This window comes from Ochotona curzoniae, unplaced genomic scaffold (genome assembly GCF_017591425.1).
Source record: "Ochotona curzoniae isolate NIBS_2020 unplaced genomic scaffold, NIBS_Ocur_1.0 contig_4501, whole genome shotgun sequence".
NCBI classification, from domain to species: Eukaryota; Metazoa; Chordata; class Mammalia; order Lagomorpha; family Ochotonidae; genus Ochotona; species Ochotona curzoniae.
The window spans coordinates 17,269,182-17,283,579 of NW_024466307.1; the positions used below are offsets into that span (position 1 = coordinate 17,269,182).

The 14,398-nt window shown below is 37.2% G+C and overlaps 1 protein-coding gene across 2 annotated transcripts in view; it reads left to right on the plus strand.

The window, feature by feature from the left end:
* FER (FER tyrosine kinase) overlaps positions 1–14,398 on the plus strand; it is a 214,098-nt gene that overhangs the window by 75,505 nt on the left and 124,195 nt on the right. The window contains exon 1 of one of the 2 annotated variants that reach the window (XM_040986134.1): positions 10,787–11,246. The exons of the other annotated variant lie outside the window; for it this stretch is intronic. Within the exon in view, the coding sequence (XP_040842068.1) occupies positions 11,118–11,246 (129 nt within the window). The 5' untranslated portion in view covers positions 10,787–11,117. Of the gene's footprint in view, positions 1–10,786; positions 11,247–14,398 lie in introns of those variants that run through there. 2 annotated transcript variants of the gene reach the window in all.

Consider the following 14,398-nt stretch of genomic DNA (forward strand, 5'->3'; position numbering starts at 1 on the left):
ATGTGTAGGAGAGAAAACAAACTGTTTCACATGATCCTAGTTTGTGAAGGTGGTAAATAAAACATCGACTCTGCAGTGGTTAATATTTCTGGAAAGAGTACTTTCAAAGAAAGTTAACACCAAGATGAGCCTTGGGTTGTATATTTCCTTTAAAATTCCAGTATTTTATTCAGGTGTGTAATAAGGGTTAGGATTGTATAGTCATATTCTTAGATGTGTTAATATTTATTTTGGCTGTATAATTCAATCATGGTTAAATATCTTCTATTTACAGAAGTGCAAATATTTTGTAGAGGCAGATCATGTATCATGATTATCCTTCTGGTATTGTCTTCTTTTCCCAAGGTATGATTTTGGCTGAAACGTAGAGAAAAAAAAATGGTAAATATCAAGTGACATAGCAATTAAAAAAAACAGGGAGGAATGGCGATGGAAGAGAAAATGGGAAAAGAAAGAGAAAGAGGCAAAAAGCAAGAGTAAGCATGAGAGAGAGACAAAGGGAGAAGAGGCAGGCACCTTTTATAGTACTGGCCTACTGCTGAAACGTCAGCCATACGCAGGGCCAAGGCTAAGGGCTTGAAACGCCACCAGTGTCTCCCGTTGAACTCTAGAACAGCAGGGATGCTGATACGCTGACCATCAGGGTGTATGTTGGTAGGAACTTGGGTGGGAAGCAGAGGAGAGATCCTGGACTTTGCTATGGGACATGAGTATTTCAAGTGGTTTCTTAAGTGCTGTGCCAACTAGTAGTTTTTATATCTGCCCTTTGGTAGTTTTATTGATTGAAGTGATATTTCTGAGCATCATGTATCAAGTGTATTTCTGGGTGCTTTGGATAGATTAGTGATTAAAACCAATAGTAGTAAGAAGAAAGAGGTCACTGATGACCACTGTCAGTAAAACGATGGGATGAGGCTTTGAAGAGGAAATTCCAAGATGAGAAGGAAGAATTGCATATGATAAACATAGACCAAGTTCAAGAACTTCTGCTTGTCAAAGTGTTAAAAAAAAAATAGGACAGTAAATTTGGGAACATTAGTTACCTAGTTAAAAAGAAGGAAATAATCCTATTGGAATAATAAAAGTTGATAATTTTTGGAGCAGTGGGTTGAATTACCAGAGTAAGATTTTGGGGAGGTGGCAGGGGATGGGATCTAGTACCTGTGCAGATGGACCCTGGTGTTGTCCCAGTAACTGCCAGTCAGGATGTTCATTCCCAATAGATGGGGATTGAAGTTAAGGTTGGTGTCTGGGAATCTTGTGGATGTTCCATTTTGACTGCCTTGTATTCTCAATGTAGTAGAATCCAGATACACTGGCTGAGACTTAAGGTGTGAGAAGAGGTATCGGATGCCCTACTTTTCCCAACTTGAAAGTATTTCTAACACTTAATGATATCATTGGGAAGATGGTCTTTTTAGTTCTTCTTTAATGCTTAGTCTCATGGAAGGTGCTAAATTTTGGCAGAATTCTAATAAAGAGGGAGAAAATATTATGGAATATGTATCTTGAGATTCTGTCTCCTATTTAGAGAGATTATCTTGAGGCCCTATTTCAAAAGCTGAAGTACACTGACAGTTATGAAAGGCAAGGTTTTTTTGTAAGGTTTTTATTTGCCTTTTATTGTAAAGTCAGATATACAGACAAAAGGAGCCAGAGGAAGATTTTCCATCCAATGCTTCACCCTGCAAATGGCTGCAATGGCTGGAGCTGAGCTGATCTGAAGCCAGGAGCCAGGAGCCTCTTCCAGATCTCCCACATGTGTGCAGGGTCCCAAAACTTTGAGGCATCCTTGACTGCTTTCCCAGGCCACATGCGGGGAGCTGGAAATGGGGTCTCTGGGGTTAGAATCAGTGCCCGTATGGGATCCTGACACATGCAAGGCGAGGACTTTGGCTGCTAGGCTACTGTGCTGGGCCCAGAAGGCAAGTCTTTACTGGGATGGCAGTGAAACTAGGAGTTTTGCTGTATTAATTTGATCAATTGGATTAGGTAATTTTCTCCACATATGTGTTCCTGTTTTGTGGAATGTTAAGAAATGATTCAAGCAGATATGAGTTCCAGAATTTGGGGCCTGTTGGGTTAAAGCCAAAAGTGTTGATTGCAGGAGTTTTCCACACCTTTTTAATAAAATGCCCAAGTAAGGAAATAGCTTATGAAATGTGATGCTTCTGAAAATATTATCCTCCTGTTCTAGATGCCTCTTCAGGGGACCACAGTGTAATGAAACATTTCTTCTTGTTTGCTCTTCCTTGTCTAGTTGCAAGAACATGATGTGTCTGAAAATATTGTCTTAACCCCCTTTCTAAGGACCTCCTGGAGGGACTCCGGTGCAATGAAACATTTCTTCTTCGGTTTTGGTTTTTTAGTTACAAGAACATTCAAACAGTAACTTGTGAATTGCTGAATTGGATTTCTTTTTCGATCCAGAATAATTGAATTATTTTACATTACAGTAGCATTTGTTTCAGAACAAATATATTGTAATATTGGTTGAAAGAATATGATCTTTTTTCCTATTTCAAATACATCTTGAATATATGGGCTCCTATATAATGAGCCTCTGCTTTTGACGTAAGTATAGCTATTCTCTAAGAAATCTGTCTTTAATTTGATGTTTCTGAAATTATACATTTTGTTTAAGGCCTTTTGCTAGACTAACATATAACATATATTTGTTTCCTTTAGAGTTACTGTTGCTTAGTTGAGCAGTTGTAACACTAAAATAGCATTTTGTTGCCTTTTTAACCAACAAAATGTATGATTTGTTGGCAAAAAATTTCTCTGACATTGCTCAATAATAATCCAGTAGTAGTATATGATATTTCAATACTGTTTTCCCTTAAATTATACTGAAATAAATTGAGGTGTAAAACATTATGAAAGTTTTATTTTCAGCATCAGTTATATTTATTTCTTTAAATACCCAAGATAAATGTTATTTTTTGAATGTAGAAAGACCTTAGTTTAGTGGGAATATAGACAGTTATGGTAAACAATAATCTAATGGAAAGGTGTAAGATAAATCTTAATTTTATGCTTTACTCACAGATGAAGATACTTAAAAATGAGTATAAGATTAAAATCATTTTTGAAGTGTTTGTGAGCTTATATGTACTCATATTCATGTGCATACGAGTAGATGTATTGGGCAAAATAAATGAATAGAATGTCACTCCTTTTATTTGAGTTTATAAAAGTATATGTGTGTGTATATTTCAGATTTATCTTTCTTAAATATGAATTTCTCAATTTCTTAGCACGAAGTAACCATGACTGAACTATCCCTAGAAGGGTATATCAAAGAGAGACGACAGCATTAATTCAGAATTCAACATTTATTATGCTGAAAATTTTTAAAATTGTGAGATTCATTTATTCATTCATTCTTTTGGAATTCTCTGAGTAGATGGTGATTACTTGGTGTATGAAGGTTATACATTTGGATTTTGTGGGAAGGAGAAATCAAAGATAGAATGGAACTAGATCCTGCCATTGGATTTGAAAGAACAACAGGGGGAAATAGAGTCAAAGAAAGAATCACTCCCTTAATGTTTGCGACAGGCAGATGTGGTCCAGGCTGAAGCCAGGAGCCGGGAACTACTTTCTGATCTCCTGAAATCTGGGGTATAGGAAGTGTTCATGACAGTGGAAGGAATTGAACTGGAAGCAATCATAAACCTTTTGTTCATGATCTAATCTCGGAAGAAAAATTTCTGACAGGCAGATGGGTGACTGTTTTGGGAATAAAAAATTCTTACTAATGGTTCTTTTTGGGAGTGGGAGCTACTATTGCGAAACCTTATATTTCATAATTATTTTCTGAGTTCACTGCTACTTCTGTTTCCAGATTTCAGTATTCACCTACTTGGAACTGAGCTTGACTGATGTTGCAAAATGAACCCATCCATGTTTAGATTGCAGTTTTCAGGGAGATGTGTGGCTCCCTGTCTACATGTTCTTTGGCATATAACCACCAGACAGAATAAGATACCTATGCAGTTAATGTATAAGGGTCAGTTTTTTAGAACCAGCTTTATAAGGCAACTTTTGCTAACAGAGCTAGTTTGGAATAGAAGAAGAAAGGTAGCCTTGATTAAACATAGCTTTCACAGATGTGAAAAGTAGAATGTGGGTGAACTATGCTGTCAAAATATCTTGGCGGCACCGACCACTTTGGAAAAAGTGGCGGCATCTACTTAAGAAAGATATATGCATACCATGTGACCCAGGATATATACTCATTCCCAACAGAAATTGTGGAAGATGCTCTGCACTTTCAGAAGCATCATTTCTAATGTCCACAAGTGGAAACTGTCCAAGGCAGCAGCAGAACGGATCTGTTATGAAATACTCACCCAGAGCATTCTGCTCTGCGGTTAGGAGAAAAAAACGAATAGCATCAACTTACTGAGTAAAAGATACCCGACTGTTCGTAGCCAGGGCTTTCACTTAAATGGAGTTGAAAACAAAACAGAAGTGATCTTTGATATTACATGTTAGATTAGTGGCGACCCTTTGCAAGGTGAGGGAAGTGATTGAATTGGGCATCTCAGGAGACTTTTGGAGTACAGGTAATGACTTGTTGTTTTGATCTGTATTCTGATTGTAAGAGCCTTTTAACCTGAAAATCTGTGCACTGCTCACTTTGATTGTAGAGTTTGCCTGTTTCAGAAGTAGCAATGTTTTAATTTAGCATTGGGATCAAAATATAAACGTGTGTATGCGTGTGCATGAGGAAATGTGTGCATCTGTGTGTGTGTACCTAAATCCATGTACTGGGCTGTCTTTGTATTTTTATTCATTACTTGGCAAAAGGAAAAGACAATACAATCCATACCACGTATGTGCAGTTACTACTACCTGAGCTCTGTTATTTTGTCACTGGGTTTTCGTAAGGCCAGAATGAAAAGCAGCAGTCATTAAGAACAGATAGCATTTTTTTTTTTTAAATTTAAAAGATTTATTTATTTGTTTGAAAATCAGAGTTACAGAGACAAGGGATTGGAGGGAGGGAGTAAGGGAGGGAATGAGGGAGAGAGAGAAAGAAAGAGAGAAAAGGGATAGAGAGATATCTTTGATGTACCGATACTTTCCCCAGCTGAATACTAGGACCAGGACAGGCTCAGGAAGCTTCGTCTGATCTCCCACATGGGTGACAAGGACCAAACACCTGGGCAAAGGTTTGCCGCCACTTTCCCAGGCCATTAGCTGGGAACTGAATCAGAAATGGAGCAAATGGAACTCAAAACTGGTACCCATATGAGATGCTGGCATTGAGGCTAGCGGCTTTACCCGCTATGCCACACCAGCTCCTGGTACTCTTAAATAATAAAACCATGGCATATTGCGGGGAGGCCTGGGGAGTAGGAGCAAACTCATTTCATTTATCTCTACTAGAATTTCTTATTGGCGGCCTTTATATGTACTTTTGTGAGGACTCCGCCCTCAATGAGATCCCTTTAACTAATCCAGGACAGAGGTTCAGTAGGTCATCTCTTGCAGAATCTAGAATTGCTCAGTCAAGTGAAGGTCATGACACCTACATCAGTTCTGTTTGTGTCTAAGCTTGCAGCTGTATGAAAATTGATTTTGTCTAAGAATGGACTCTAGATTTAGAATAATGGAAGAGTGGATACTTTTTGCAACAATTCTCAGAAACGCTTCTCTTCTGTTAAAGTTTGAGTGTGTAATGAATAGTTGTATTTGTATAGGAAATTCACAACTGGAAATATTCTGTGTTTGAGAAGGGATCTGAAAGAGCGAAAGGACGTACCAGAAAATTTATTAGCTGATTTGTAAAAATTGTGAACACCTGTATATTTAATACGAGTGCTGAAAATTTAGCTATTGGATGTTCCATTTTTTTAAGAACTTTTTTTTTCAGACAGATTTATTTTGATGTTTATTACAACTTAAGATTTTAAGTTTCCCAAAGACTGATTACTTAATATATACTTAATTTGATTCATTAGCATTTTTTTTTTTTATTATTGGCCATAATTTTGTTTTGTTTTTTTTTTTTTGTTTTTTTGTTTTTAATTTTATTTATTTATTTATTTTTATTACATTGCATCATGAGACACAGTTTTACAGGCACTGGGATTCCCCCCTCCCCTCCCCAAAACCCGCTCCCCCCCCCCATGGTGGATTCTTCCATCTTGTTTAGAGCCTTACAATTTTACAATTCTTTGATGTAGATCAGAAGCAGTCTACTCATATCGATTATTGATTCCTTGATTACTTCACAATATCTTATTGCATGAGATACAGGCTGTTTGGGGTTGAAATAATATTACTGTTTCAGATTGACATCAATTTATAACAACCACATCAACAACAACACTAACAACATCAACAACAAAGTATATCACCCTGATATTAGCATTTGACAATGTAGTGTTTCATACATTAGGTTGTTCTGTGCCAGTTAAGAAAAAATACTGAAAAAAAGGAATGAACCCTCAGTTACTACTTCCCACATGTGCTGTGTGTTAAGACATAGTTTTATTTGTTACCTTTGAGACAAGAACAGCAATCTCATATATGCTTATCAGGGAAGTCATGTAAATAGTGGCCAGTCATAGAAACCTCCTTGAATTGTTTGGAACATTAAATGAATAATATTTGCCAAAATGTTTAACACAGTGCCTGACATATAGCTAAGTTCATTAAATGCCAGATATATAGAAAGAAACGTTTTCGTGACGTCTCCTCGATGTGATTTCTGATTATATTTATGCCAAATGTTGCATTCCTCTTTAAAATATTTTAGTTCTTTTTAGCAGTGTAATAGCTAAAGGTAGCAAATTGCCACCAGGTGGAGCTCAGTGCCAGATCATGTTAGATTACTTATATTGAGCTGTTTTTAACAAATTAGAAAAATAAGTACGTAAAATTTTGAAATTCCCATCTGAAGGTTTTCTGTTTTTTTTTTTAATCATACCTACCAGAGTTATCACTAGGCAGTATAGTTCTTGAATGTGTTGAGTTAATGCTTTAGTTACTCTAATGTTAGTTTTTCCATGTATCTGGTGTCACATAAAGTTTGACAGTTAATTCATATGAACAAAATACTTTTACAGTGAACTTAATATGTAACAATTGGCTTTGGATTTGGTTATTTTATAAAAGTTTGGATTACTCAAAAGGCAGAGCGATGGGGAACCTGCAGATGGAAGGGGGAGAGAGAGAATGAATCTCCCATTTGCTACTTCACTCCACATGGCTATAACATCTGGGCGGAAGTCAGGATTGAGAAACTCAGTCTGTTCTTTTACGTGGATTTCTCTTCATTGTTTTGGAACTTGCCTCAACAGCTATAGGTTAATGCTTGCATCTATCAACCCTATTTCCAAATAGTGTGACATTCATAGATTCTGGATATTACAACTTCACAATTTCTTTTGGGGGAACATAATTTAAACCATAACAGATGTGATTTTAAGAAATTTTATATTTTACATTAAAAATATTTATATTATTGTTATTGGAAAAAACTGATCAGATTTATGTAGAGCAGGAGAGACCAAGATCTTCCATCCAATGGTTCACTCCCCAAGTGGCTGCAGTGGCTGAGGCTGAACCATTCTGAAGCCAAAAGCCAAGAGCTTCTTCTGTGTCTCCCACACAGGGTCCCAATGCCTTGGGCCGTCCTCGACTGCTTTCCCAGGCCACAAGCAGAGGGCTGGATGGGAAGTGGAGCAACTGGGACATGAACTGATGCCTTTATGGGATCCTAGTGCTTGCAGTGTGAGGATTTAGCCCTTGAGTCATTGTACCATGCCCAAACTTTTTTTGAAGATTTATTTATTTTTGTTAGAAAGGCAGATTTTTGTTAGCAAGACAGAGACCATCCTCCAACCACTGGTTTAGTCCATTATTGGCCACAGTGGCTGGAGCTGAGCCACTCTGGAGCCAGAAGTCAGGAGCCTCTTATCTCCCACATGGGTACAGGATCTCAGGAACCTGAGCTGTCTTCTGCTGCTTTCCTAGACCATAAACAGGGAGCTGGATGGAGAGTAGAGTAGCTGGGATATAAACCAGCATCCGTATGAGACATTGACACTTGAAGGGGAGGGTTAGCCTGTTGAGCCATGTAATTGGCTCTAGATGTGGTCATTACTATCACCTTGATTTTTGTATTTTTCCAGTCAATACCTATTTATTATTATTCTCTGGTTTTTGCTTTAAAACTGTTCTAGGGCCATACTGAAAGCCTATTTTCCATTCTGGTGATGACTTAACATTTAATAATCTTTGGTAAAGACATTATCAGTCTTTTTAAAAACCTAAGTCTATTGTTTTCCATACTCTATTACCTTCATATAAAAGGACTCTGAACATAATCAGTCAGGTATGATCCCTTGTATTGAAACATTTCCTTTCCCCTAGGTAGTTATTTTACATAAATATTTTATGACTCTGTTATTATGAATTCTAAGAGCTTGTCCAATATTAAAAAAATATTTATGATGCAAGTCATGTTCCAGCAGAGAAAACAAGTAGTAAGCATAATAAAAGCTAGAAGCTTTCTTCTAAAAGCTAGTTTGGTGAGCAAGCAGGGATTATAGGAGAAGAAAATAAATCATAAAACATACATAAATACATAAGCAAATGCTATTATCAGTTGATTTTGAACATGTAACAATGTACATACTCATATTTAGTGTACTAAATAGCAGGAGCAGCAGCAAAGTGATATTGGTTATGCTATAGATTCTAGAAACAAGTGCTATGTAAGAGAAGTAGAGTAGGGGCAATAGGGTAAATAATGAGAGGAGATAGAGGGTTGTAAAGGGGCCCATTATCATGAGAGTAGCTGCAGTGACATCTCTAAGGCGTGTCCTTTGGACTGAAGAGATGGAAAGAAGGCAGCTGAGCGTGCGAAGTACTGATGCAACAGTATTAGAAGCAAGAAATAGTCCAGGAAATGGGGAAAAGCTTGGAATGCAGAAAAGGGCAATCAGATGGGAATTGCTTGTGTTTAGTAGGAGAGATAGGAGGTAGGCAGGTAAGAAAAATCTCTTACTCTATTGTAAACTACTTGCGTTTTATTGCAGTTACATAGGAAAGACTAAGACAACCGTTAGCAGAACTGTAACATCTTATTTATGCATTGTGATCACTGGGGTTATAGAAGGGGTAACGGAGCGATCACATGGACTGGCTGTTCAGAGCACAGTTGCTGGTATGTTCACAATGGAAATGCTGAGAAGAGGTCAGATTTGGGATTTAAGGTGGTATACCCATTGAACTTGCTGGTAGAATGGGTGTAGTTTGAAGAAAAAAGTGAGCACAAAGGTTATCCCTAAGTGTTTGGCTTGAGTAGTTGATTGATGACTATGTCATTCACTAAGCAGAAGATGATATGAAGGCAGAGTTGAGAATTTTTTTTTTTTGACAGATTAAGCTTATCAATCTGATGACTGCTGAACCGTATTTTCAGAGGCCAGTGTTAAAACATAGCAGGTTAAGATGCCATGCAAGGCTGGCATCTCACATTAAAGTGCTGGAGTCCTGACTACTCTGCTTCCAGTGTAGTTCCCTATTAATGCTGCTGGGAAGGCTGCAGAAGATGGCTGCTGACACCCAAGTAGTAGACCACGATGGAGGTCTTGACTCCAGGCTTCAACCTGGCCCAGAGCTTGCTGTCATAGCCATTTGTGGAATAATCTGTTAGAGGAAGCTAGCATTTTGGATCCCTCCTCCTTCATTTTCCCCCTTGTTTCTTCCCTACCCCCAGCACTCTGTTTTTTAACTAACTAAATAAATTTTTAAAATACGCCCATTGCTGCTAACATAAATGTATCCATAAAGATGAACAAATGTTATGTACAGCAAAGTAAAATACCGAGTGCTCAAAAAGAACTATAGAGAAAGTTATATAAAGAGGCAGGCTTAGAATTTCATTAAAGAGTGCTTCTAACTTTAAGGGGCTCCAAAGGCTTCTAAGGAAGAAATATTTACGTCAGCATTGAGAAAAGATATTAAGACTTTGTCTCTTGTTCTTTTTAAATTTTTGTCTTTATTCCATTTGAAACAGTGCTCTGCACAGTGCCTGATTATGTCATAATATATATGATATGATATGATATATGATAATACATAATATTTATTATAGGATATATCATATAATATATGTATTATACTACTATTGCATTTAGTAGTTGCATGAGACCCTTTTTAAAGAGTGAGTAAAACATGACTTTACATATCAGTTGACACACTGTTATGGAATGGATTGTCAAAATAGGAACATTGCTTTCGGACTGAACATTTGTACCTTTGAATGTCCCAAAAAACCATATGGTTTTTCTGGCCTCCCAATTGTTTGTGTATTGTTACGTGCAATATATTCTTTTTAAAGTTGTATTTATTTATTTGAAAAGCAGAATGAGAGAGAGAGAGAATCTTTCATATAAATTGCTACAATAGCAGGTCTGGACAAGGCCAGAACCCGGAACTTCATCTGGGTCTTCCATGTTGGGGACATCTGCTGTCTGCCAAGGCACATTAGGTGGAAGCTGGTTGGGAAGTGTGGAAGAAGGGACTTGAACTTCCGCTCAGATACGGAATGCCAGTGATACAAGAAGCGGCTTTACCTGCTACATCATGATGTCAGCCATACTGAGTAAATTCTTGATGCCAGCATACTGAAAATTTTTATAGTCTTGCAAGTTTAGGACTTATTTGTATTAATACTCCTTCTGTTTGATTCAGAGGAACTACAATGTGTTGGAAAGTTATAACCTCAAAATACAAACAATTTAAAAAGCATTAAATCTTAAAGTAGCTTTGTAACAGCTGTCTGCAGGTTTGGTTTATTGTCAGAGATTCTATGGTCTAAAAGGGGAAGACTTCTGCATGTGGTATATTACATAAGAGGTTCAGTCCTGAGATGTTGGACCACTCACTACATCTTTTTTGCACAGTCAGTCAATAAGATATGTATGATCTGTTTCTTTAATCCAGAAATTACTGGTGCACTTCCATGCCAATAGGGGGAGACAGCTTGAAACAGGAGATCCTACTCTGAGCCTTTTCTGTCTTGCTTTTGGCTCAGGCAGGAAAGTCTTCTGTGGGCCCACTATCAGTAGCTGTAGCTGCAATCTGAGATGGCGAAGAAAATGAGATGTTCCAAGTGTGAGGGTCTCATGGAACCCAGTTCTGACTACCTTTCCTGTAGAACGTGTGCTTTAGTCCTCAGCCCTGAGGCCTCCACATCCGAATACCACAGAGATCAGGTAAGAGGGAGGATGGCTGAGGCCACTGGAGCCAGGGCCCAGACGCTGTCTTAGAATTAAGCAGTTCATCTTTTTTATGCTTCTGCTCCAAATGGGAAGAATACTTTTTCTTCTGAATCTGGTAGGAGACAAAGTTTCCTTGAACAATACTATCATATGATAAGCCTCAGCCGCTAAGAAAGTCAAAGTGGCTTATTTTTCACTCCTTATTCATTTTCTCAGATTTAAGACAGAAAATTTGCTTTCATAACATTGCGATCCATGTAAGGGTTCAAGAGCATGATGTTTTATTGGATATGGAGAAGAGCTGTTGGTCACTTGAAAATCTGTGATAGTATTAAGATATTTGTTTTCTAAATTTTAGTTTCTTTCCTGGCAGGTGAGCTTAGTTTAGCTTTTACTTTTTGTTCCTGTCACCAAAGGAAAGGAATAATATTTTTCTTGAACAAAGGTATTAAGTAGTCTGATAATAACTGATAAAACTATTCATCTTAATGTGCAGTGTCATAGTTTAACATAATTTCTTATGGTTTAATAATCTGGAGTAAGCTAATTTCTTAATCTTTAATGTATAACATATTTTTTATTAGTAACAGTAGAATATATTTTAGCTGTTAGTGAAAAAATATATTTACATGTTATTTTGCCATTTTAGCATAAGTCTTGCATGTTTCAAGTGCTTCAGTGTATGTAAGACTGTTTTCTTTTAGCTGCATTGTGTTAGGAAAAACAAATTATTTATTTTGTCCCTTCATATGAGATTAGTAAATGCCAAAAAAGAATATTCAGTGATAATAGAGCTGTGCACCTATTTTCCTGATGTTTAAAGAGAGTTGCAATAGATATACAATTGCTGTTTTATTCATACCGCAATTAGTATTTGGATTTTGGTTTTCTGAATATGAGAGTCCTGTTGTTATTAAGTAGTAATTATTCATAAGTATAAGGATCATTATTTGTGTGAGGTTTTCATTTATCTTAATGTATAAATTCATTAAGATGTTAGATGATAGGGAGTTCACTGGAGTAATCGTTCCTGCTTATCATGCACAACAACATCTTGAAGCCCGAGACAGTGACTCACAAAGGTGGTGACTTGCAAAGAACATTTCCTTACTTTTATAAGAAAAGTCTTATTTCATTTTTATTTTCATTTTGTGATAATACCATGAAATGATCCTTTAATATTTTGCTGCTTACACTTCTGGTCTTTTAAATTTCATATTGTTACCTATATTTTTTGGTATTTTTCTTAATCCTATTTGCATTTTTTTTACTTTGTATCAATTCATCGTTGGCAAATGATAGAGTTTTATTATTGAAATATTTCAAGTAAGTTAGCATTTAGGAAAAAAAAAAAAACAAGATGAGAGTTTTTTTTTATGTTGAAGGCTATCGGCCCCATCCTTCAGAAGACATTAGATGAAGGGCTGTGTACTAGAGCTCTATAAAATGTCCAGAACCAAACCTCCCATAAAGGTGGCAGGCACCCAACCTTTTGAAATGTCATCTTCTGCCTACCAGATTGTACCTTAACAACTAATCTGCATTGGGAGCAACTGGACTTTTAAATCCAGGAACTCTGATATATGACACAATCATCCCAGGCAGTGCCTCAAGTGCTGTGCCAGGTGACAGCTCCTGTAACTGCACGGTGTTTATCAACATCCGTTGGCTCGGTCAAATTTCACTGCATGCGACCAGAGAGAGACATTTTCAGATGTATGTTGTGATGGTGGTCCCACCCCTCAATTGATCAGTTTAGCAGGGTGGTATAGTATCATGGATTCGCTAGCCATCCTACTCTTTTCATGAAAGCATTCTGAATTCTTTGTTTTTGACATTCTGAGATTATTTTACATTGTCTCTAGCAAGACCTTATCACTAAAAAGTACACACCGTGTCATAAGGATAAATTTCTAGGTGGCAGTTATCACTACTGCTGCAAACTTGGATTCTTTGGAAAATGCCAAGTGGTTGCAGCTTAGTTCTTTTCTGCGGATTGATAGCTGACCCCCCATGTGCTTGTGCTAGCCGTCTGCCCTTTTCTGCCAGTAGCATGTCATATTGAAAATAGTAGGACCATTCTTTCCTGGACTTCTACTCCCATCTCCTATTCTCCAAAGGTTTCCATCTTCCCAGAATTTTCTGCTGTAACACGTGAAATTTCATTCTGGTAACAACTTGATTTGTAAGAGATAATCTTCTATTCCAAATGCCTCAATGGATAGTCCTGTGTGCTGCCTTTTTCTCCACCCTCTGTGAAAGACTGTATATTTCCAAGGCTTATGCAGTTTGTATTTCATTTACTCATTCTCACCAACAAAAATTTTCGAACTTTTCTTGTTCTTTCTTTATTCACCAGAATGTGCTCTCTGGCTCACTGTCCCTCTGTTTTAGGCTGGCCGTTGGGGTTGACTTGACTTTAGTATTCATGTGGAAGATTCATCCCAAATCTTGTTTTCTGTGTTCAGTGACCCTGCGTGAATTGACTGAGGGCAGGCAACTGGTAATTAGGTTTAGGACAAGAGACTTTTTTTTTTTTTTGTTAAAATAACAAAGGGAAAAGCCTCTGATGCTGTTCTTGTTATTCATGTGAAAGTGGCACCAATTCAAGACTACACTTACTTTACACATTTCTTTCATGAATAACATCAAACTCTATTTGGGCAGATTAGTTTTAGATATACTTCTGCTGTGGGTGGTTGAAAGCACTGTGGACTGAGAAAGTAAAGTTTTGGTGAAAACAGAAAAGTGTGACTGAGCATAATATTGATCTTTTCATTTAAAAATATATTTGTTATTATTTTCCATGAGCTGTTTTCCTTTTGTTTGTGTGTTGTAGGGCTTGCGTACTTCTAGGCACTAAGGGCTTGCGTACTTGTGCGGCACTAAGTTTATGAGGGCTGAGAAATTTTGACATCCTATCATATGTATCGATGTGTGAGAGGAATATGTGGTGAACACTGATTTGAAAATATACGCTTTACTATCCCAGAGGGACTGGGGAAAAAAAGTAGGATAAGGAATGTTGCTGGCTTCTCTTTATTCATTCATAGCAGTTCCAGTATTTCTCCATTCCTACAAATTTTTAAAGATTTACTTATTTTTAAGGCAGAGAGAGAGGCGGGGGGAATTAGAAAATGAATGGT